Source organism: Cervus elaphus, chromosome 1 (genome assembly GCF_910594005.1).
Source record: "Cervus elaphus chromosome 1, mCerEla1.1, whole genome shotgun sequence".
NCBI lineage: Eukaryota > Metazoa > Chordata > Mammalia > Artiodactyla > Cervidae > Cervus > Cervus elaphus.
The window spans coordinates 71,021,287-71,046,959 of NC_057815.1; the positions used below are offsets into that span (position 1 = coordinate 71,021,287).

Below are 25,673 nucleotides of genomic sequence, written 5' to 3' on the forward strand. Positions count from 1 at the left end.
TCAGTTCCTCAACAGACTGTCCAGATAAAAAGTAATGGACTTTAAACACAGGCAAAACAGAGATTTGCTCCTTGACCTGTGTGATCCTGACTACCCTGCATAACATCTTTGAACTTTAATATCTTGATCTTTCAAATGAGGGTAATAAGACAAATGCCTAGGGGGATTGAAAGATGAAATGAAATCTGCTTCTAGTGAATACAAGTGTTCAATAAATGTTCATTTTCTTCCTATTTGTTCAATGCTTTGAATTTTTATTTCTCTTTATAAGTCTATTTATACTCTCATTTCTTTTCCTGCAAAATACCAAATTTTCTTTATTTTTTCCTATTTTTCTCATCTTTAAATAACAGAGTTTGATTATTGCCCTTCAGTTCAAGATACAGAAATGCTAATGATCTTTTCCTTGATCCTTCTAAATTCTTCAGGCCATATCTGCATTTTTTAATAATTTTTTACTCTTTTTTCTTTAAATGTTATCTGCTACCTATAAATATGTAAATACTCAGTGCTGCTAGAGGGAAAAAGAATCACATACAGGTTGTTGTATTATGTCTTTTCATCAAATATACATCTAAATATAAGAAAATTGAAATGTGTACTTATTTCATACAGAAATCATAACATTACACTATGCTAATTTCAGTAGTCTTGTTCTTTTATATGTCTTAATTTTATTTTCTCTTAAATTTATTTTTTAAATCTGTTATTTATTAGCATTGAACTATAAAATAGCCACATTGTTCTTATAAAACTAATGACAGTATAAGGATATTTAAAATATTAGATGAAAATCACTTTTCTCAATCTAAAATGCCAGTCTCCTCCCTTCCTACCATAAACTAATTGTACCCATTGGAGATAATCAATGTTAATGGTTTCATGTCTGTTAATCTCAACTCCCCCCATCAATTATTATTGCCTTCAAAAACGTACCCTTTGTTCCTGTGTTTATTTGGCAATTTGTTCCAGAGACCTACTGATCTTCAAATACATCTTAAGTACAGAAATGAGCTCATATTTTTGAAAATGGACAATATTTCACAGACAAAGACAATGAAGAAGCCAAATGTGATTAATTTTTGCTTGAGAAGACAAGCATGACCGCTCTGGTAACAGAGCTCCCAGATTCAGTGTTCAGTCCTTAGTCCCTGCCCAGAAGATTACTGATCCTTTCAGTTAGACTGAAGGACTTGTTACAATCAGAACTGCATTGAATTAATTAGGAAATTTTATCCTCAAACATTTTCCCTACAAAAGTTCTTCCTATTATCAGTGATATTGCAAAAAATGGAAATTTGACGAAAGTTCCCACTGATGTACCACACTCCAGTTTTGTATTATTCCAAGTGCTTCTCAATCCCCAGTCCCTTGCCCTCTGATTCTACTCCCCCTCTAGTCCCTCTGCTCAGTGACCACTCCTTTCTGAGAATCACAATTAACCCTCCAACATGCACTCCTCTCATAGGTTCAGACACAGCTTCTTCTCACTAAGTTTATATTTTTGATGAGGTTTAATGTATTCTTTCTTCCAAAGTACTTGCATTTTACAGATAAAAAAGACCTCTAGAGACAGGTGAAGATAGTACTATTTTTGTTATAAAAACCATCCTTTGAGATCCTTAAAATCCCACTGTGTGTATGAGTGTGTGTGTGCATGCATGCATGTGCTCAGCTGTGTCCAATGGGCTGTAGCCACCAGGCTCCCACTAGCTCTGCTTCATTAAATACAAAAGCCCATGTAAATGCCTAGAGCTAAGAAACAAGCATCCATAGTTCCCAGGAGAAAACAGCTGACTTTTCTCTTTTAAATGTTTATTTCTACTTGTTGAACATTTGCATAAAGACAGGGATTCTTGAAAGTGAAATAGGCCATACAACCTGTCCTTTGCCCTTGCAACTAACTCAGGAGAAAATTTTAAAATGGATTTAGCCTCAGGCAAGAACTATGCGACAGAGGATGAGATGGTCGAATGGCATTACCGACTCTATGGACATGAGTCTGAGCAAGCTCCGGGAGTTGGTGATGGACAGGGAAACCTGGCATGCTGCAGTCCATGGGGTCACAAAGAGTTAGACTACTGAGTGACTGAACTGAAGAACTATGCAGTCTACTCAACAAATGTGAAGGGAATGTTACCTTTCTCAGATTCAATCCATATAAAAAATTCCTTCCAAATTTATGCATTTCCTTCCTTCTCAGGATGTTAAGACACTTCACAGATTATCAAACAGTCCTATCAAACACCTGAACACACAAGATTAATTTAAAAACTTATTCAAATAAGGATAGATGAATATCAATTGATATCAAAATATCAGATCCTTTAAAAAACATGCCACCAAAAGGATTCACCTGGAATACCAAATGCTGCTTTTTGCTATTTTAAGACCAACACTAAATATACAGCTCATAGAAATGTACTTTTTGTTCCTTAGTAACTTGACTTCATGAAACTGTATTCCCCAAATGAGGGATTTGGACTCGGTCAAAATACTCTATTAACTTAATATGTTTTTTGGCTATAAGTCATATACATGGAATTACAAAATAACTGCATGGAAAATAGTTTAAATCAGCCAAATATGTTTAATTGGAATTTTTCATATTTAATGTACACAGACTGAAACCTTAAGTCATTATTCATGCATTACTTCTCTCTCCTTCATCATATCAGTGACTAATGTGAATTGTACTTCCATAACATCTCTCCTATTCATACCCTGCTCCTCAGGCTCGCTTCTGCTTCCTTCGTTCAGCCAGCTGCTTATCATTGTTAACTTGAACTGTTGCCACAGGCTTTAACTGATTAGTCTTCCTGTCTGTATTTTCACCTCTTCCCATCTCCCTTTCATTCCACTGCTGCAATGGCCTTTCTAAATTACATTGTAATCTTGTACTCGAGTCTGTCTAACAGGTTCCCGCTGCCTCTATATCAATGGCAAGGAGGGCCTCCATTATTAAAACCGGCTTTCCCTTCTCTCCTCATTTGGTGGTGTGTCCTGTCCCCTCCCTGTCTATCGCACCCTGCACTGCAGCCTACTGATTCACTTGTGCTTGCTCCCTGGCATTCTGCTATTTCATACCCATTTCCTGGTTCACAGTGCTTCCTCTATTGGCCTTTATTTCCTTTTATCTCCTTGGAGAATATCTCTTCATCTTTGGAAATTCCAGTTAAGGATCACTTCCTTCTTAAAATTTTTCTCAGTTCCATATGTGAAATGAAATAATCTCTTCTTTGTGTCTCTTCTCATAGGTACTTGGGCAGGTCTATTCTCCATTTTTATCAGACTCTCCTGGTAGAATTAAACAATCCCTTTTGTGAATATTCTTCTGTTACAGTGCTTGGGACATGCCTTTTCTCCCACTATCAGGGTATCAACTCCTCAAGAACTGGGACTGTAGCTTCCTCATGTTTGTATCTCCAGGTCTTGCCGAATGACTAAAAGACATGTAGAATTTATTTTTGAAGACATTTTAAATATTTTATTCTTCAAATATCCTAGCATTTTGAATATCATATGTGCTCAAAATTATTTTTGTTATTGGAATTATATTTTCACTGTCTTTCAGGTTTTCTGCCCTTGTTATTTTCATTCAAATTAATAATCAAAGAATACACATTCTCTAAGCTTTTAAAATAGGTGGATCGAGCCACTCCTAAAGAAATGTTCAATTTGGGAGAGAGATATGGGTCAAGATAATAAAAATTTGATGACAGGCCCATTTTACAGATCATAAAAGTAATTTAAAGGGTTGTTTCCTATTTTTTACTCATAAAATCACCTGAAACACTTTTGAAAAACTACAGATCCCTGAGTCTCATTCAGAATCTTCTTTGTAGGACTATGAAGTCTGTATTTAAAACAAAAAATAACCCATAATGTTCTCCAAGTGATTCTGATCCAGTCAGTCCCCAAAATAGCATTACAAAATCAGTGATTTAAGGGATATAAGGTAATTTTAATACACAGCCAAGATCAGACATCACATCTTCCAAATACAGATTACAAATAATTTAACAGTAGCTAAAATTTCAAGTTATTATCTTTAACATCTTTTACCAGGAGGACAGCTAAAAAACTTCAAAGCCAGAATTTAAAACCAGGACTTTCTTTTTATAAATCCCATCATCCTTTTTCTTCATTATTTTACTGACCCTGAAAATATGCTATTGAAGATACCATAAATAGCATGCTTAGCCATCATCAGGAAATATTTCCCAAAAGTTTTTAATGAAAAATTAAAATGCAGTTATTTTAAAAATGTATGTTCTCGTTGCTTGACAACAAGATTCTTAATTCTTAATTTATCTTAATTCTTAATTAATTAAAGAATAGATTGCAATAGCATGACAGCTGTCTGGCCTCATGATTAATGCATAATTTTGAAGAAAAAAATAGAAACATCACAGCAGAAGTACTCTTATAGTTTGAAATAGCTGGAATTAAGCCAATTAAACTATTTCAGCATTGCCAATAAAAGGATAAATTCCTTTTGATATTCTTCCTCTCATTTTAGAATCCATGTGCCATGCATAGAGCATGCTGTAACCAAAAAAATAAAAATAAAAACCTTGAATATACTGGGCTGTTCTAAGTATTCCATGCTGGTTCTGGACTCATCCACAATACTTATTTATATTTTGCCTGTTTATTTTTTTAATTGAAGGATATTTGTTTTACAGAATTTTGTGGTTTTCTGTCACACATCAAGAATCAGCCATAGGTACACCAAATGTCCACTCCCTCCCGAACCTCCCTTCCATCTCCCCCCACGTCCTTAGGTCTGTTCTCTGTGTCTGTTTCTCCATTGCTGCCCTGAAAATAAATTCATCAGTAGTATCTTTCTAGATTCTGTATATATGCATCAGTATATGATATTTATATTTCTCTTTCTGACTTACTTCACTCTCTCTAATAGGCTCTAGGCTCATCCATCACATTAGAACTGACTGAAATCCATTCCTTTTTATGGCTGAGTAATATTCCATTATATATATGTACCATTGCTTATTTAGCCATTCACCTGTCAATGGACATCTAGGTTGCTTCCATGATCTAGCTATTGTAAATAGTGCTGCATTGAACATTGGGGTACATGTGTCTTTTTCATTTTTGGTTTCCTGGGGGTTATATGCCCAAGAGTGGGATTGCTGGGTCACATGGTGGTTTTATTCCTAGTTTTTTAAGGACTCTCCATACCATCTTCCATAGTGTCTGTATCAATTTACATTCCCACCAGCAGTGCAAGAGGGTTCTCTTTTCTCCACACCCTCTCCAGCATTTATTGTTTGTAGACTTTTTGATGAGGGCCATTCTGACCAGTGTGAGGTGGTATCTTCTTGTAGTTTTGATTGGCAGTTCTCTGATAATGAAAGATGTTGAGCATCTTTTCCTGTGTTTGTTAGTCATCTGTATGTCTTCTTTGGAGAAATGTCTGTTTAGGTCTTTTTCCCACTTTTTGATTGGGTTGTTTGTTTTTCTGATGTTGAGTTGTATGAGCTGCTTATATATTTTGGAAATTAATTCTTTGTCAGCTGCTTCCTTTGCTATTATTTTCTCCCATTCTGAGTGTTGTCTTTTCACCTTGTTTGTAGTTTCCTTTGCTGTGCAAAAGCTTTAAGTTTAATTAGGTCCCATTTATTTATTTTTGTTTTTATTTCCATTACTCTAGAAGGTGGGTCATAGAATATCTTGCTTTGATTTATGTCATCGAGTATTCTGCCTATGTTTTCTTCTAAGAGTTTTATAGTTTCTGGTTTTAAATGTGGGTCTTTAATTCATTTTGACTTTATCCTTGTGTATGGCATTAGTAAGTGTTCTAATTTCATTCTTTTGCACATAGCTGTCCAGTTTTTCCAGCACCACTTATTGAAGAGGCTTATCTTTGCCCCATTGTATATTTTTGCCTCCTTTGTCAAAAATAAGTTACCCATAGGGTGTGGATTTTATCTCTGGGCTCTTTATCTTGTTCCATTGGTCTATATTTCTGTTTTTGTGGCAGTACCATATTGTCTTGATGACTGTAGCTTTGTAGTATCAGACTCTTCCACATATTAATCCCCTTCTGTCTCTAGAGTCCAGAGCATGCATTTCTGTGTTTCTTCCATGGGCCTGATCCCCAAAGACCTCAAAATGTACTCAAGTTTCCTTAACTGATAATTACAATGCAAAAAGGTTATTATGAAATAGGGTGGATCAAAGTGTTGGACCACACATCTTGACCTCTAAAGGAAGCAATGACAAATGACTCATTTAATAAGAAGATTAGCTTTTTTAAATGTATTTGTTTAGTTTGTTCATGTGTATGTCAACAATTTCTAGAAATTAAAAAAGGAGAATTCCTAGAAAACTGAAAACTCTTTTTGATTCTGCATCTGTCCATTTGGAGCTCCTTTTACAATGAAAGTTAGATTGTGAGCATCTGACTTGGAGATGAAGAACATTAAAGCAAGTGTAGAACTCCTGAATTTTGCCCCTTCACAGCAAATGTCTTTGCCACTTTTTTCCCAATTGATTTCTCATGACACCCCAAAACAAAGCATTAATTGGGGAGATGATGACTTTTAGCTCAGAATGCATTCTGAAGTCCTCACCACAGCCTGTGAGACACCATAAAAGTATTTCCCTCTGAGATCTCTCTGATTCATCTGTTACTTCCTTTGCAGCTCCACCCCATTGCTCTTATTTCTCCACCTTCAGGAAACACACCAAGTGCATGGCAGGCTCAGGCATTTGCACTCACTGTCTCCATGTCTCCCAGATACTTAGCCCCATCTCTTTTTGGCTCCCTCACTCCAGGTAGCTCTCTGCTCAGATGTCTCCCTCTCTTAGAGGCCTCCCTGATCAGCCTCTCCAAAGCACTCTGTGCCACCACTGCTCTCTACCCGTCAGCCTGCTTCATCTCTCCTCTTGGTACTTTGCATCTCCTGGCAAAGTACGTATTTCTTTGACATATGTCTCTGAGCACCAGAATTTAAATTCCATAATGGTAGAGACTATATTTGGTTCACTGTCATTTGGTTCCCTGGATAGTACCTGACTCATTAGAAATTTCTAATAAACACTTTTAACCCAGTATGCATGACTAAGAGAATATTGGCTTACTGAATGCACTTGTGGATGATTTTTAAAAGCTTAGGTTCACTGTATGGTATTTTATATATTTTTAAAATTTATTTTATTTATATATGTATTTTAAAGACATGTATATTACATATATATATGTATAATGATGCAGATTCATATAATGTATACATACACTCTTTCATGAATTCTTCTTCCCGTCCAACTCTTTGTGACGCCATGGATTGTAGCCCACCAGGCTCCTCTGTCCATGGGATTTCCCTGGCAAGAATACTGGCTGCTGCTGCTGCTGCTGAGTCGCTTTAGACTTAGTCATCGCTTTAGACTTAGTCGTCACTTTAGACTTAGTCGTGTTTGACTCTGTGCGACCCCATAGATGGCAGCCCACCAGGCTCCACCGTCCCTGGGATTTTCCAGGCAAGAACACTGGAGTGGGTTGCTATTTCCTACTCCAGGGTATCTTCCCGACCTAGAGATTGAACCCGGGAGGTGTCTCTTGCTTCTCCTGCATTAGCAGGTGGATTCTTTACCACCACAACACCTGGGAAGCCCCCATACATTCACTACCTGTATATAATGTAGTAAGCAGAACAACTGACCCTGAATTCCTTTATTTTCTCCTCCCTCAATTATATCTCCATTCCAGCACACACACACACACACCCCCACTCACAACTTCCCCTGTCAAGGTTTCTGTCATATATCATCTAGTTGGTTATATTTAAATTATGGTTTCTTCTTACACTTTGTGGGTGAGTTAATGAGTCACACTGCAAGGGCTATTTTGTAGTTTATCATCATGACGGTGCCAATAGGCTGTAGCATTTGGGCGTTGGATGGTATAGGCTCTCCACTACTCTAGATACCTTTCCAAAAGTGGTATTTCCAGGGGTGGCACAGCATCTTTTCTGACTGGTAAAATTCTTTCAAAGGTTATTAGATTATTATAGTCCCTTGGGACATAAGCTGTAGATGTTGCCATCCTGGGATTATGGGCAGGTCTATGTGCTAAGTATTAAGACAAAATCTGAAATTGTTTATGAGACAAGGCATAGCGTATATGAGACAAGAGAGCCTTTATACCGAATACTGACTTTGCTTCTTGCTTAGAAGTATTATCTCAGGCTAGGTACTTAACATTCTAAACCTCAGTTTCCTATTCCATAAAATCATAATATGTATTTGATAATATTTTTGTAAGGACAAACATAAATAGTATACACTGGGTTGGCCAAAAATTTCATTCTGGTTTCTGTAACATCTTACAGAGAAACCTGAATGAACTTTTTGTGCAGCCCAATGGAAAACACTATTTGGCGCCAGCCAGGTACTCTAAATGGCAGTTACTTAAGTAAAATTTTCTCTCAGTCCCCATGAGGGCACTTAATTCAGTGCTTGAAGCACAGTAGCTACTCATGGACTATTTGCTGATTGATAAGGCTGTTTTATCATACTCTTTGGAGACACCTCTCTAATCATCTTAGTTGATAAATGGGGCATGGAAAAGAGTAAAGTCAGGAAAACTCTTGTGCTCACAAATTCAAACTTATCTAACTCTAAAATTTGAAAATGATAACTCGTGTGTATAATTTTTTTTAAAAACTGCACCAGGAGTAGAATGAAACTATTGTACTCAATATAACCTCTCTGTTTGAAGACACCGCTTCAGATCTTAGGAAGAGATGGATTGAATCATGGTTAAGATGAATAATCACATTAGTTCTATTGAACGAACAGTCAGGGAAGGTGAACAACTTTTAATGTGTGCATATACCTTTTTGATTTTGCATGCCGATAGGCAGGGTTATTGGAATTTATAGTCTAAAGAATAATTTGTTTAATTTTGGAGTCATGTAATTATATTTACATGTGCACATATATCACCCTTCTATCTGCAATAAATATATGCTTCCAGCTGTGTTTACTTGTAATATTGTAAAATCCATTTTCTTTCCTTGAGTCTGTATGGGTGGCGGACAGAGTAAGGTGGGACAAGGAGAAGGTGACAGAATATAAAAAATGTTATAAAAATGTTCACGTAACTACAGATTCAACAGATTTGACTAGTGAATCTTGTTTTAAATAACCACCAAACCAACTTTGTTGTTTAGGAATGCAACTTTGTTCACTGTCATTGTCATAGCTAGGAGAATTGTTTATTGATAGTAAAGACATAGCTCCACTAAACCTTCCAGTGTAGGAAAAAAGCAAATATAATTTGGTTATCAAATCCCAGGTCAGCCATTAACTAGTTGAAAGTCTTTGGGGTATCTTCAAGCCTCTTTTGTTTGACATATAAAGTGAAAATAAAGACAGCTAGCAGAAAAGTTATTGGAGAAATCATGTCTGTATATAGCCACATTTACAACATGTTTTTATTACGTTTTGTGTGCTCATGTATATATAAAGCATCACATAGTAAGATTTAAAATGTGCTTCTTCTTAATTAAAAATGTAGCCACATTGTAGAATAATTTTAGATGTTTCATTGAATAGTCTAAATAACAGTATTTTCTAAAAGAAAATAACATTAGCTGCTTTCTCTTATTACAGGCTTATGAAAAAATTGCTTACCTTCTCACTAATTTAGGTAAGTGCACTTTTCTTACTTCACTCCTTAGTAAGAAAATAACATGGGCATGTAAGTCTGTGGTTTCTTTACATACTTTAGCATTTTTTATATCAACTTTACTTAGATAATTGTCAATAAAAATGAAAGAAGGGACCTAGGAAGTTGGAATTCATCATATAACTATAGAGAAGCAATGTATATAGTTACAAAATTCTAGTAGAAATTAACAAACCTAGTTCTGCCTACTTGGGATTGCTTTCCCCCCTACCTTTTCAGTTCTTTGGAATTTTCCCTGAAACATTTATTTTATCACAGTGTCATATTACAGGTACACAACTTAAAAGGCAAAAGAGTATTAAGAGATTTATAATAAATACCAGCTCCTTGCCACATTGCCCATTCTTGTTTTCCATAACCCTGAGGTAGTGCTTTTTAGCAGTCTAATCATTGTTTTCTGTTCTTTTCTGCTCTATTTCTAAATTGCGTGCTACTACTGCCTTTATTGGGTTTTCCAGCTTTGGGACGTGATTGCCTTCCCATAATAAGACAGGAACTTCGTACTTTATTTCCGCAGTGTCCTGCCCCCTCACACTTCCCCATCGATCTCTAGGTGAAAGCAGACTATTAGTTCTCCTTCCAAAGCAGTTGTATTGGTAGCTTTAGCCTAATGTATAATTGGTGCTCACATCATGTATCTACAGAACTGTGTTCATATCTAAGGCATGATGTGTACTGTGGTTGCTTCCTTTCTACCTTTATATTTTCGTGACGCTAATAATAACAATTTTTTTTTTTTTTGCTTAATTGTCTACGCATACTTGCCTTGATTTATCCCGAACTTCCTGCTGTAACTCTAACTTCTCTAAATTCTCTCTAAATACACTCAAAAACATCAAGTATTGTACTCACTTTCTTCTGAGAGGTATCCTGCCTGAACCACTGTCTACTCCAGTCTCAACAGGTTACCCTCTGGGCTTGTGTTCAACTGCATACACTGCTTTGACCAGCACTGTGGTAATTCCCTTCACTTTTTATTTTTTTCAGTTGGACAATACTTTTTGGATCCTTTTTTTGTCTGTCTTAATTTCTTATTTTGCTACCTGGAAAGTAAACTTCTCAAAACCCTGCATGTCAGAAAATACCTTTATTTCTGTCCTCAAACTTAAGTTTTTGTCCCCCAGTTTGGGTACAAAATTTTTATTACAGTTTGAGTTGTTTGAGCAGTGATCTTTTATTATTTGAAAACTCAACAGAGCCAAGGCACCGAGCTCAGCTAGACTCTCCTCCTTTACTATTTTGTTTTATTGCCATCACAGTTCTGTGACAGTGGTATCCCAAGTTTATCGATAAGAAAATCAAGATGATTAAGTTGCATGCGTGCAAAGTTTCTTCAGTCGTGTCCCACGCTGCAACCCCATGGACTGTAGCTGGCCAGGCTCCTCTGTCCATGGGGTTCTCCAGACAAGAATTCTGGAGTGGGTTGCCATGCCCTCCCCCAGGATCTTGGTTAAATCCCTTGTCGATCTTCCCAACCCAGGGATCAAACCCGTGTCTCCTGTGTCTCCTGCCTTGCAGGTGGATTCTTTACCGCTGAGCCACCAAGGAAGCCCAATTAAGTTAATGAGTAGAATTTAAACTCAGATGCGACAGACTCCACTGACTGTGGTGGAGTAACTGCATGTAGGATGTGTTGCTTGCCTTACAGTGTATATACAAATGAGAGTAATATGAGACAAAACAATGTATAGCGGGAAGAACTAGCCCCTAGTTCATGGTCTGGACGATGTGGTCACTTGGAAATTACATGACTATGAGCAAGTTTTTTCTTCTTTCCATTCTTTCATCTCCTCTTCTTCCCTCTGCTCCATCTCCTTTTCTTTCTTTCTTTCTTGTTTTGAGTGTGAGTTTCTTCATTGGTAAAATGAGAGTGAGAATAGTTCCTGTTTCACTGTCTGTAGGTTAGCTGCCTGACACGTGACAAGTGCCCTATAAACGGGAATGATCTTTTTCATTGTTCTTTAAACCCTCTGAACTATAGTTTCTTCAGTTGGGTAATAAAACACTTGATCTACATATCTCAAGGCTTTCTTCTAGCTCTGATTCCTTATATTTATTTGTTTGTAAAGTATTTTATGCCCAAGATGAAAGCAAACCTAAGCAAGTAATTTGGGGGGAACCATAATATTAATTATAGAAGCAGAATATGCTAATTGCCAGGAACATCAGTTTTCACTTGATATTTGATTTTTCCATCTGTAACTCATACCATAATGCCTGTGGACTCATACCTGTCAATTAATAATGAGCTTTATTACTTTAAATTAATAAAATACTGATATTTTATTTAAAGTAACTTAATTTCATTGCATGTGTATATAAAAATAATATTTATGCAATATATATGATATTATATTCTGTATAAACTTTGGCTTGCAAATTTGTGCTTCAAATTAGAAATTAGGTTTAACTTTCTAGTTATATAAAATACTTTTAAGACTTTGTTTCTTGATTTCTTATTTGCACAAATGTTTTATTTTCAAATATCACACATAAACAAAAATAAAGCTTCAATTCTGTCACATTAAGGTTTTTTAAAGAGAATATATAATATTTGATCCAACGTGATACTTTTTTCAGCCTAGCTTTTTGGTTGTTGAGAATTAGATCAGAGTGGTTGTCAGTTATTTCAAATAATGAAGTATCTATAGTAATGAATGGTGATTTATCTGTTGTATTGATTATCTATAAAGATAAACTTGGATTCCAAGAAGCAAAGTAGGTCAACTGGTGAAAAGAATTTTTATTCTGTCAGAGCTCATTCCAGGAATAAAAGCATCTATGTCAAGAAAACAATAACAATAAAATCTGATGTCATCATACTCATATTAGGCAAACTAGAATTTAATATATATTTGAGGGAGAAAGAGAGAGACTTCATACTGGTAAACAACCTACCAGGTCAGTATAATAGTCAATTTCTATATACTTTTCCACCAACCTTCAAAGCTAAGAAAGCAATATACAAATACACAAATAAATTGACAAATAAACACTCAAAATATAAGCCACAATATAGAGTATTTGAATATCATAACTAGCAGCCTTCCTTTAAATATATATAAGCTGTATGCTCAGCAGAAAAGTGAATATTCTTTTGAGACACTTGATACACTGATAAAACTTATCCATGTAATTTGGCCACAATGAAATTGCAACTTTTTTGTCCCAAGGCAGAAATCACACAGGACATGTTTGTGATCATGATGCAATAAAATTTAAAATGGAGACCCAAAACAACTTTACACAGGGGATTTCTTAAAAACCCACATTCTCATTTCTAAATAACTTTTCTGCTTAATTTACAAACTCTTTAGAAGGCAACGACAGTGAAAACACAACCCAGGCAAAAATGTCGGCTCTCCTGACAGCTCTCCCTTGCGCCTATCAACCAGTCACTCTTGTGGATGCCCCACAGATCCTGCCTGTTTCTGACACTTGTCTGCTTTGGGCTTGGTGTTCCCCAAGACCTACTCTGGAGTTCCCCAGAATAAAGTTTCCTCTTTATTCTGCACTTTACTCAGGCGTACATTTTGGCCTATCTTCTCCTTTAAGTCAGAACACATCTATTTTCTATCTTTCTTAAAATTTCAGTTATATTAGAATATGTACTTTTGATGTGCATACATGTTTTCTATCCCTTATTTGGATATCCAGTGGGAGCTGAGGCTGAGGTACATTCTGCCATCTTCATCCAGTTTTATGAAGATTTTGCTTTATTTGTTGCCTTTTGTTTGCTTTATTTTGTTTGAGAAGTCAGAACCCTAAGTTGACAGAGTTCTTAAAATCATCTTATCTAAATTCCTCATTTCACAGGTTATAAAACTGATTGCAAAATACATGAAGACACCTGCCTGAGATTACCAGTAAACTAGGTATAAGGTTGAGATAAGAACTAAACTTTTCTGACTGATGTAGCACTCTTTTTTCTTTACTAATCCACTTCAGTCTGCATACAAAATATTCCTTTTTTAAAGAACTCCGTGGACAGTTAAGGTCTCAGAATTAAGTATAGACATTTGGAGTGAAAGACTGATCTAATATTTATGGTTACCTCTAAATGACAGGAGCAGAGAGAATCATGAAAATCCTTATGTCTTAATAACAGATATCATACTTTTGTAGTTGTGGAAAATGTCTAAAGATTATCTCATTGGATCTTTTCATCAATTCTGTGGAACAGATATTATCATTCCTATTTTTACAAATGCAGATACTAGAACTCAAAGGCATTGAGTGGCTTATAGACTCAGTAAATGACTGAACCAGACTTTGAACATAAGACTTCTGATTCTGTATCCGTATTTCTTGTCATTTACTTCATCTGTGTAAGCACACTCTATGTTTCTTTTAGAATATCCTCGAACAGAATCTGAATGGGAAAACAGCTTTGCTTTGAAGATGTTCCTCTTCCAATTTGTCAATTTGAACAGTTCTATCTTCTATATTGCTTTCTTTTTGGGGAGGTAAGTCAACTTTATACACACTGTCTTTGCAGAGTGACAGACTGTCAACAGTTTTATTGCCAGTTTGTTAACAGAGGTGGCAAATTCTTGTCCTCTGCCTTGAAAAACTGTCACAATGAATCTTCATATGCTTTTTCAAATCAAGACTTAGTACAGTGCTTCTGGCTGCCACTCCCAATTAAAGTTGAAATAAAAAAGTAAAGCCATATAATTGAATCGCTTTTCTGTACAACTGAAATTAGTACAACATTGTAAATCAGCTATACGTCAATAAAATAAATAAGACCTATATGCCATGCTGGGGTTGGATTATGATTCTCCAATCATTAGTGATGATTTTGTTAAATAAGAAAATTTTTGTATAAGCCTAGAGTACACTTACTTAGTGTGGAAAGTTATGCCTATCATGGTAATATTTTTTCCTGAATTTGCTGCAGAATATAAAAAAGAAGCATATTAAGCTACCTGTTCTGGTTTGCCATATGCTCAACACTCCAGCCAGTGCCATGGAAACATACTGAAGCTAGAAAATTTTAAACTAAATAACTCAGCACATTTTATTAATAGTCATTAACTAGGTCAAAAAGACATTAAAACTCTACAAGTCAGTGTGGAAAATTTCATTTGGTTGGTTTGTCTGTACTTTCTCAACCCGTTGATAATGACTTCACACATCATTTTTCCTTTTTAAGTCAGGTCCTTTGATGTGTAAGCATGGCCTAAGTCACTGTTTGGGTACAAATTGCTCCAGAGAACACTTAGGTCTACCCACACTTGCACTGGTTGTAATGCGTTATTAGTAACTGTTCTTCAGTCAACCCAGCCCAAACACTAATGAATTAAAATGGCTTTTTACAGATTTGTCGGCCATCCAGGAAAGTACAATAAACTTTTCAACCGGTGGAGACTGGAGGAAGTAAGTAACCTTGTAAGGGTGGGGGTGGGATGGGCATGGATATGGGCTAATGACTGTGGGGAAAAGGGGCCAATGACTGTGGGGAAAGAGAGAGCAAGGGGAGGTGAAACAGGGAATTTCATCTGAACTGAAGGCATGTTTTTGATAAAGCAGGCAATCTAGGGGTTCCTAAGAAACTAAGTCTTCCAAAAAAGAGGGTGTACATTAAACCGCAAGATCCTGACTTCACTGCTCTTTAATATACTATCAAAACCATTTCTTCCATTCACAAAGCCCAGAAATTCAGCTCCAGTAGATTTTTGTCTTTTGGAGAATTATTATTATCTATGCACTGGTTTCCAAACTTTTAAATATATTGGATTTCCTTCTAAGCAAGGAAAATTTAGTCTAAAAGAAATCTTACATCAAATATCAATTTATAAATGTATAGGTATATCTTCAAAGTCTTATATTTCTTTATTGATTTTTAATATGTATGTATGGAAACAAAATGTCCAGGAATAATATTTCTATATTCCAGGGTGAGAATATTGTATATTTTCATTGAGACTGACAAACTGTCCTCCCAAATGCCAGCTCCTACCTAGAGTATATGAATTTACTTCTGAATTTTCCAAGTGAAACAGTTTCGTTTTTACCCATAATCCAAAGGATATCAGAATATCTCTTGAATTCAGTTCCTTTACTTACAAGTGACACAGAGAATGTTTTTCATGTTTGTTGATATTTTGTATTTCTGCATGTATGTTATTCCTGTTCATTTTGATTAAACTGTTTTTTCTCTTTTAATAATTTCTAAACAAATAAAATTAGGTTCTTTCAAATTTGTTAGGGATATGTTTCCCATTTTCTTGTATATCTTTTAATTTTGTTTTGATATATTTTTTACAAAACTATATAGCATTTTCTAATCAAAATATTGTCGTTAATGTTTTGGGGAATTTGTTTCATCACAAAAATGTGTTGTCAAATTGGGAAATTTTAAAAATTCATGCATATTTTTAACTACTGTTATTTTTTAAAATATTATCTTTGACCCATTGGAAGTTTATTTTCATGTAAAGTGTAATTAAGATCCCCCAAAATTAGCAGCCACAAATTTAATAAATAACGCAGTTTTTCACTCAGCAAAATGAGATTGTAAGGTTTATTATATCAATATTCTACATCTTAAAATTTCTGGATCTATTTAGACTAATTGTCAAATTTTTTACTTATTTAATTGAAAATTTTTTAAATTATTCTAATGTAAAATGCAATTTAACATATGGCAGCATTAGTTGTTTTTGTTCGGTCACTAAGTGGTGTCTGACTCTTTGCAACATTATGAACTGCAACATACCAGGCTTCCCTTTCCTCCACTATCTCCCACAGTTTGCTCAAATTCATGTCCATTAAGTTGGTGAGGCCATCTAACCTTCTCATCTTCTGCTTTCCCCTGCTCCTCCTGCCCTCAGTCTTTCCCAGCATCTGGGTCTTTTTCAGTGAGTCAGCTCTTCGCATCAGGTGGCCAGAGTATTGGCGTTTTAGCTTTAGGATCAGTCATTCCAATGAATAGTCATGGTTGATTTTCTTTAGGATTGACTGGTTGGATCTCCTTGTAGTCCAACGGACTCTCAAGAGTCTTCTCTAGCATCACAGTTCAAAAGCATCAATTCTTCAGCCCTCAGCCTTCTTTACGGTCCAGTTCTTACATCTGTACATGACTACTGGAAAAACCATAGCTTTGACTCTTTGGACCTCTGTCAGCAAAGTGATTCTCTGCTTTTTAGTACACTCTCTAGGTTTGTCATAGTGTTCCTTCCAAGGAGCAAGTGTCTTTTCATTTCACAGCTGTAATCACCATCCACGGTGATTTTGGAGCCCAAGAAAATAAAATCTGTCACTGTTTCCACTTTTCCCCCTTATATAATATTTGCCATGAAGTGATGGGACCAGATGCCATGATCTTCGTTTTTGAATCTGAGCTTTCAGCCAACTTTTTTCACTCTCCTCTTTCAGCCTTATCAAAAGGCTATTTAGTTCCTCTTCACTTTCTGCCATAAGAATGTTACCATCTGCATATCTGAGGTTGTTGGTATTTCTCTCGACAATCTTGATTCCAGCTTTTGAGTCATGCAGCCCAGAATTTCTCATGATGGCTCTTCATAGAAGTGACATAAACAGGGTGACATTGTGCAGCTTTGTCATATTCCTTTCCCAATTTTGAGCCAGTCCATTGTCCCATGTCCAGTTCTAACTGTTCTTCTTGACCTGCACACAGGTTTCTCGGGAGACAGGTAAGGTGGTCTGGTATTCCCAGCTCTTGAAGAATTTTCCACAGTTTGTTGTGATCCATATAGTGGATTACAGGCTTTAGTGTAGTCAATGAAGCAGAAGTAGATGCTTTTATGGAATTGGGTTCCTTTCTCTGTGATTCAATGAAATCTTGGCAATTTGAACTCTGGTTCCTATGAAAAAAGTGAAAAGTGAAAGTTAGTTGCACAGTTATGTCTGATTCTTTGCAATCCCATGAACTGTAGCCCGCCAGGCTCCTCTGTCCATGGAATTCTCCAGGCAAGAATACTGGAGTGAATTGCCATTTCCTTCTCCAGGTGATCTTCCTATGCATTTTCTAGATCCAGCTTGTACTGGATCTGGAAAGATCTAGAAGTTCTCAGTTCATGTACTACTGAAGCCTAGCTTGAAGGATTTTGAGTGTTACCTTGCTAGTATGAGAAATGAATGCAATTGTACAGTAGTTTGAGCATTTTCTTTGTCATTGCTCTTCTTTGGGATTGGAATGAATACTGACCTTTTCCAGTCCTGTGGCCACTACTGAGTTTTCCAAATTTGCTGACATATTGAGTGCAGCACTTTAACAACATCATCTTTTAGAATTTTGAATAGTTTGTCTAGAATTCCATCACCTCCATTAGCTTTGCTCTTAGTAATTCTTCCTAAGGCCCACTTGATGTCACACTCCAGGATGTCTGGCTCTAGGTGAGTGACCACACCATCATGGTTATCCAGGTCATTAAGACTTTTAAAAATATAGTTCTTCTATGTATTCTTGCCACCTTTTCTTAGTCTCATCTGCTTTTTGTTAGGTCCTTACCATTTCTGTTCTTTATCATGCCCATTCTTGCATGAAACATTCCCTTAATACCTCCAATTTTCTTGAAGAGATTTCTAGTCTTTCCCATTCTACTGTTTTCCTCTATTTCTTTGCATTGTTCACTTAAGGCTTTCTTATCTCTCCTTGCTGTTCTCTGGAGCTCTGCATTCAGTAGGACATATCTTTCCCTTTTTCCCTTGCCTTTTTCTTCTCCTTTGCCCAGCCATTTTTAAAGCCTCTTCAGATGACCAGTTTGCCTTCTTGTATTTCCTTTTCTTTGGGATGGTTTTGGTTCACACCTCCTATACATTGTTATGAACCTCTGTCCATAGTTCTTCAGGCACTGTGTCTACTAGATCTAATCCCTTGAATCTATTCATCACCTCCACTGTATAATCATAAGGGTTTGATTTAGGTCCTATCTAAATGGTATGAATGTTTTCCTACTTCAATTTAAGCCTGAAGTTTACAATAAGGAGTTCATGATCTGAGCCACAGTCAGCTCCAGGTCTTGTTTTTGCTGACTGTATAAAGCTTCTCTATCTTCAGTTACAAAGATAATAATCAATCAAATTTCAGTATTGACTATCTCCTGATGTCCATGTGTAGAGTCATCACTTACATTGTTGGAAAAGGGTGTTTGCTATGACCAGTGTGTTCTGGACAAAACTCTGTTAGCCTTTGCCCTGCTTCATTTTGTACTCCAAGGCCAAACTTGCCTGTTACTCCAAGTATCTCTTGACTTCCTACTTTTGCATTTCAGTCCCCTCTGATGAAAAGTACATCTTTTTCTTGGTGTTCTAGAAGGTGTTATAGGTAGGCCTTCATAGAGCTATTCATCTTCAACTTCTTTGGCATTAGTGGTTGGGGCATACACTTGGGTTACTGTGATATTGATTACCTTGCATTGGAAAAAAGTGAAATCATTTTGTCATTTTTAAGATTGCACCCAAGTACTGTATTTTGGACATGAGTTTGAGCAAACTCCAGAAGATAGTGAAGGACAGGGAAGCCTGGAATGCTGCAGCCCATAGGATTACAAAGAGTCAGACACAATTTAGCGACTGAACTGCAACAACTGCATTTCAGACTCTTTTGTTGACTATGAGGGCTACTCCATTTCTTCTAAGGGATTCTTGCCCACAGTAGTCAGTATAATGGTCATCTGAATTCCTAAAATGTCGATGTTCATTCTTGCCATCTCCTGATACACCACATCCAATTTACCTTGTTTCATGGATCTAACATTCCAGGTTCTTATGCAATATTGTTCTTTATAACTTCAGACATTACTTTCACCCCAGACACATCCGCAACTGAGTAACATTTCCACTTTGTCCCAGGCTCTTCATTCTTTCTGAAGCTATTGGTAATTACCCTCTGATCTTCCCCAGTAGCATATTGGACACCTTCCGACCCTGGGGGCTCATCTTCTGGTGTCACATATTTTTACCTTTTCATACTGTTCATGGGGTTTTTGTGGCAGGAATACTGGAGTGATTTGCCATTCCCTCCTCCAATGGACTACATTTTGTCAGGAATCTCCGCTATCATCAACCTGCCTTGGGTGGCCCTGCATGGCATGGTTCATAGCTTCATTGAGTTATACAAACCCCTTTGCCAAGACAAGGCTGTGATGCATGAAGGGGAGGCAGCATTATTGGGAGGTCATAATTTAGAGAAAGTTTAAGAAAAAGATCACCTGAGAAATTGGAGGGTAGAGGCATTTCTGATCTCCATCTAAACAGTCCCCCCAAACACAAGGGGCTCTCTCATTAATGTTGTCTCCTTTGGGTGTTCTAAAAGTTGATTGGAATACTTTGAGAAAGCCCAAAGAATGTATGCTTTTTATCAAAGAAAACTGGGCTCAAGTGTTAATCTTTCTGATTATTCTTTGTCCTTCATTTAACCTCCCTGAATATCTGTCTTCTCATCTGTACACTGGCAATAGTAATACTTAGGTTGCAAAGCTGTTACTAGATAAGAGATAATTTGCATCACACAAGTAGCTCAATCCCTGTACTATGGTAGGAACTCTGTAAATTGTAGCTGATATTTATCAGTGCTCTGTCTCTATAGCTACCTGGGTATTATTCTATTGGAAAGAGATAAACTAGGGCCTTTCATAATCCCAGGCTTCCTGGAAGTCCCCAAATCAAACTTGCAGTTTTCTTTCATAGCCCAGAAGTAGTATGACCATATCCACTAAAAGGCTTTCAGCTCCCCTTTGGGGGTGTGTGTGTGTGTGTGTGTGTGTGTGTGTGTGTGTGTGTGTGTGTGTGTGTGTGTGGTGGTGAAGGGGGAGGGAGAAACAAGGCTTACTTTTTTCCAAGGGTATTCAGTGGAGTTAACAAGGGTAGTGTGGGGAACAAAGTGGTCACAGGCGGCTAGGTCTGCATATTGATGCCATTTTAGTGCCTGCTAGCACCAGTAATTTTGTTTAATTGGATACTCTTATTCTTAATTGGGGCTTCCCTGATAGCTCAGTTGGTAAAGAATCTTCCTGCAATTCAGGATACCCCGGTTCGATTCCTGGGCCAGAAATCCTATGGAGAAGGGGAGGCTATCCACTCCAGTATTCTTGGGCTTGCCTGGTGACTCAGCTGGTAAAGAATCCACCTGCAATTCGGGAGACCTGGGTTCAGTCCCTGGGTTGGGAAGATCCCCTGGAGAAGGGAACGGCTACCCACTCTAGTATTCTGGCCTGGAGAATTCCATGGACTGTAAAGTCCACGGGGTCACAAAGAGTCAGACGCAACTGAACTACTTTCACACTTCTACTGTTAATCGTGAAATTATTAGAATTTGTGATTCCTCATTGAATTCCCAGGAAAATAACCGTAATACTAGTATCAGGAAAAATATTTCATAACCATCCTATTTTCCACAATGCACATGACATAGATAGTAGTCATATTTTTCAACAGAAGATTTATTTTGAAAAAAAAAATCAGTGAATTAAAAATATGAGTTTGGAATAGAGCCTGGAAATCCTAGAAGTGTAGATAAAAAAGGTATGTATGATGGAAAATAAGAGTTAGATCTCTGAATTTAGTCATACAACAAGCATTTATTAATACATACTGTATCTTAGACCTCTGCTGGGTAATATGTGGTATACAAGTGAAGATATCTCTTTCCTTTCTTTAATAATGTTAACAGTCTTGAAGAAAACAACATAAACATGATATGCAACAAGTATTTTGTCTTTGCAATCTGACAATCTACATTCTAATTTTTCCCCTCTGGATACATGATCTTAATATTTCTATGTCTCAATTTTTTTTTTCAAATTGTGGTAAGAATAGTCATTCTCAATAATACTGGCCATAGGTGGATTAAGTTGGATCTTGCATGTAAAATCCCTGGCATAAATAATGGCAGCTATTTATAAAGAAAGAAAAATAGTACTGCAATTTATTTTGAAAATTTATAAACTGACTATTATGGACTTCTCTCATACTATTCTGTATAATATCTCATGGCTTCTCAGATTGTGCTAGTGGTAAAGAATCCACCTACCAATACAGGAGACACAAGAGACACGGGTTCGGTCTCCCTGGGTCAGGAAAAACCCCTGGAGAAGGGAATGGCAACCCACTCCAGTATTCTCGCCTGGGAAATCCCATGGACAGAGGAGCCTGGCGGGCTACAGTCCATGGGGTCACAAAGAGTCAGAGGCAAATGAGTAACTGAGCACCTTATTTGTGTATCTATATAAAGTGTTAATAGTAGTTAATATTGAATGAGTGTTTACGATATACCAGCACATTCAAGGAATTGGTTCTAAAAGTTCTACATATATTAATGTATCGATTCCTCACAGCATTACTATTATCACACTCATGTTACTGATGAGAAAACAGCAGCTTAGAGAAGTTATATAATTTGCCCACCCATTAAAATACTTACAAATTGATGAAGTCATCATTTTGATATTAGTTTGATTCAGGCAGTCTAGAATTTATGCTCTGATCATTGTGCTTTCCAGCCACCACTGGGATAGCATATTGCCACAATGGAGAACCTAATAGAGACTGATTTTGATATGAGATTGCTGAATGATTTCTAGCTCTTACATACAAAATGGACTTAGAGTAAACATACTAAAGTGGATCAAGTGAGAGGAATGAGGGTATTGGAATCTCACAGTTCTGTCTGCCACGTAGATTCATTATTTACAAAATGGAGATATGAACACCCATCTCACCAGGCTTCATGAGGAAAAAATGAGAAAAATATGTGAAGGCACCCAGCTTTGGATTGTCCATGGTCATATGGATAAGACCTTTTAGAACCAACACCCAAAAAAGATATCCTTTTCATTATAGGGAACTGGAAGTAGGAAGTCAAGAGATCCTGGACTAACAGGAAAATTTGGTCCTGGAGTACAAAATAAAGCAAGGCAAAGGCTAACAGAGTTTTGCCAGGAGAATGCATTGGTCATAGCAAACACCCTCTTCCAACAACACAAGGGAAGACTCTATACATGAACATCACCAGATGGTCAATACCAAAATCAGATTGGTTATATTCTTTGCATCCAAAGATGTAGAAGCTCTATACAGTTAGCAAAAATAAGACCGAGAGCTGACTGTGGCTCAGATCATGAACTCCTTATTGCTAATTCAGACTTAAATTGAAGGAAGTAGGGAGAACCACTAGACTATTCAGGTATGACCTAAATCAAATCCCTTACGATTATACAGTGGAAGTGACAAATAGATTCAAGGGATTACATCTGATGTACAAAGTGCCTGAAGAATTATGGACAGAGGTTCATGACATTGTACCAGAGGCAGTGATCAGGACCATCCCCATGGAAAAGAAATGCGAAAAGGCAAAATGGTTGTCTGAGGAGGCCTTACAAATAGCTGTGAAAAGAAGAGAAGCAAAAGTCAAAGGAGAAAAGGAAAGATATACCCATTTGAAAACAGAGTTCCAAAGAATAGCAAGTAGAGATAAGAAAGCCTTCCTCAATGATCAATGCAAAGAAATAGAGGAAAACAATAGAATGGGAAAGACTAGAGATCTCTTCAAGAAAATTAGAGATACCAAGGGAACATTTCATTTAAAGAAGGTCTCAGTAAAGGACAGAAATGGTATGGACCTAAGAGACGCAGAAGATATTAAGAAGAGGTGGCAAGAATACACAGAAGAACTATACATAAAAGATCTTAATGACCCAGGTAACCATGATGGTGTGATCACTCACCTAGAGCCAGACATCCTGGAATGCAAAGTCAAGTGGGTCTTAGGAAGCATCACTACGAGCAAAGCTAGTGGAGGTGATGGAATTCCAGTTGAGCTATTTCAAATCCAAAAGATAATGCTGTTAAAGTGCTGCACTCAGTATGCCAACAAACCGATTTGGAAAACTCAGCAGCAGTGGCCACAGGACAGGAAAAGGTCAGTTTTCATTCCAATCCCAAAGAAAGGCAATGCCAAGGAATGCTCAAACTACTGTACAATTTCACTCATCTCACATGCCTGCAAAGTAATGCTTAAAATTCTCTAATCCAAGCTTCAACAGTACGTGAACCATGAACTTCCAGTTGTTCAAGCTGGATTTAGAAAAGGCAGAGGAACCTGAGATCAAATTGCCAACATCCACTGAATCATTGAAAAAGCAAGAGAGTTCCAGAAAAACATCTACTTCTGCTTTATTGACTACAACAAAGCCTTTGACTGTGTGGATCATAACAAACTGTGGAAAATTCTTAAAGAAATGGGAGTACCAGACAACCTAACCTGCCTCCTGAGAAATCTGTATGCAGGTCAAGAAGCAACAGTTAGAACTGGACATGGAACAACAGACTGGTTCCAAATCGGGAAAGGAGTGTGTCAAGGCTGTATATTGTCACCCTGCTTATTTAACTTATATGCAGAGTATGTCATGCGAAATGCTGGACTGGATGAAGCACAAGTTGGAATCAAGATTGCCAAGAGAAATATCAATAACCTCAGATATGCACATGATACCATGCTTATGGCAGAAAGTGAAGAACTAAAGAGCCTTTGGATGAAAGTGAAAGAGGAGAGTGAAAAATTTGGCTTAAAGCTCAACATTCAGAAAACTAAGATCCTGGCATCTGGTCCCATCACTTCATGGCAAATCGATGGGAAAACAATGGAAACAGTAACAGACTTTATTTTGGGGGGCTCCAAAATCACTGCAGATGGTGATTGCAGCCATGAAATTAAAATACGCTTGCTCCTTGGAAGAAAAGCTAGTGACCAACCTAGACAGCATATTAAAAAGCAGAGACATTACTTTGCCAACAAGGGTTTGTCTAGTCAAAGCTATTGTTTTTCCAGTAGTCATGTATGGATGTGAGAGTTGGACTAAAAGAAAGCTGAAGAACTGATGCTTTTGAGCTGTGGTGTTGGAGAAGACTCTTGAGAGTCCCTTGGACTGCAAGGAGATCCAACCAGTCCATCCTAAAGGAAATCAGTCCTAAATATTCATTGGAAGGACTGATGCTATCGCTGAAACTCCAATACTTTGGCCACCTGATGCAAAGAACTGACACATTGGGGGAAAAAAACCCTGATGCTGGGAAAGATTGAAGATAGGAGAGGATGGGACGACAGAGGATGAGATTGTTGGATGGCATCACTGACTTGATGGGCGTGAGTTTGAGTAAGCTCCGGGAGTTGGTGATGGACAGGGAAGCCTGGTGTGCTGCAGTCCGTGGGGTGGCAAAGAGTCAGACATGACTGAGCAACTGAACTGCTGATGGTCATATGATTTTGAGTGGTGCAGTGGGAATGAAAGTCTGTGTCTCCTGTACATTTATCCATGCTCTTTACTCATTTTGGGCTTCCCTAGTGGCTCAGCTGGTAAAGAATCTGCCTGCAATGTGGGAGTCCTGGTTTGCATCCCTGGGTTGAGAAGATCCCCTGGAGAAGGGAACGGCTACCCACTCCAGTATTCTGGCCTGGAGAATTCCATGGGCTGTATAGTCCATGAGATCACAAAGAGTCAGACACAACTGAGTGACTTTCACTTTACTCTTTCTAAGTACAGACTTTTTACTAAATGAATTTTATAGTATTGAAGTACTGGATTTAGCTCAAAGGAATCATTATGTGAGGAGGTAGATTCACTGAAACTGTTAGACTGCTTTCTCTACTATATTGGAGAAGGAAATGGCAATCCACTCCAGTATTCTTGCCTGAAGAATTCCGTGGGCAGAGGAACCTGGCGGGCTACTGCTCATGGGGTCGCAAAGAGTTGGATATGACTGAGTGACTAACAGACTCTATCCTATGAATCACAAAGTCCTTATGCTCAATTCCAACAAAATTATAAATACCCTGTCCTCTGGCCTCGCCACTTTGCCCTACCATTGTGGAGAGTGATCCAGTCACATAGTTCTATGATAGTCTTCTTTTTCCCTTTCCACAAAATAATAGGCTTTGCTAAAGCAGCCCTACAAGGCAGCAAACACATTTGATAAACAGAAGTCATCC

The 25,673-nt window shown here is 37.3% G+C and overlaps 1 protein-coding gene across 3 annotated transcripts in view; it reads left to right on the forward strand.

The window, feature by feature from the left end:
* Positions 1-25,673, forward strand: part of ANO3 (anoctamin 3) — a 429,104-nt gene that overhangs the window by 381,100 nt on the left and 22,331 nt on the right. For all 3 annotated transcript variants that reach the window (XM_043908234.1, XM_043908242.1, XM_043908249.1), the window contains 3 exons: positions 9,643-9,679; positions 14,073-14,184; positions 15,043-15,100. In XM_043908234.1, coding sequence (XP_043764169.1) covers positions 9,643-9,679; positions 14,073-14,184; positions 15,043-15,100 — 207 coding nt within the window. The remainder of the gene's footprint in view (positions 1-9,642; positions 9,680-14,072; positions 14,185-15,042; positions 15,101-25,673) is intronic.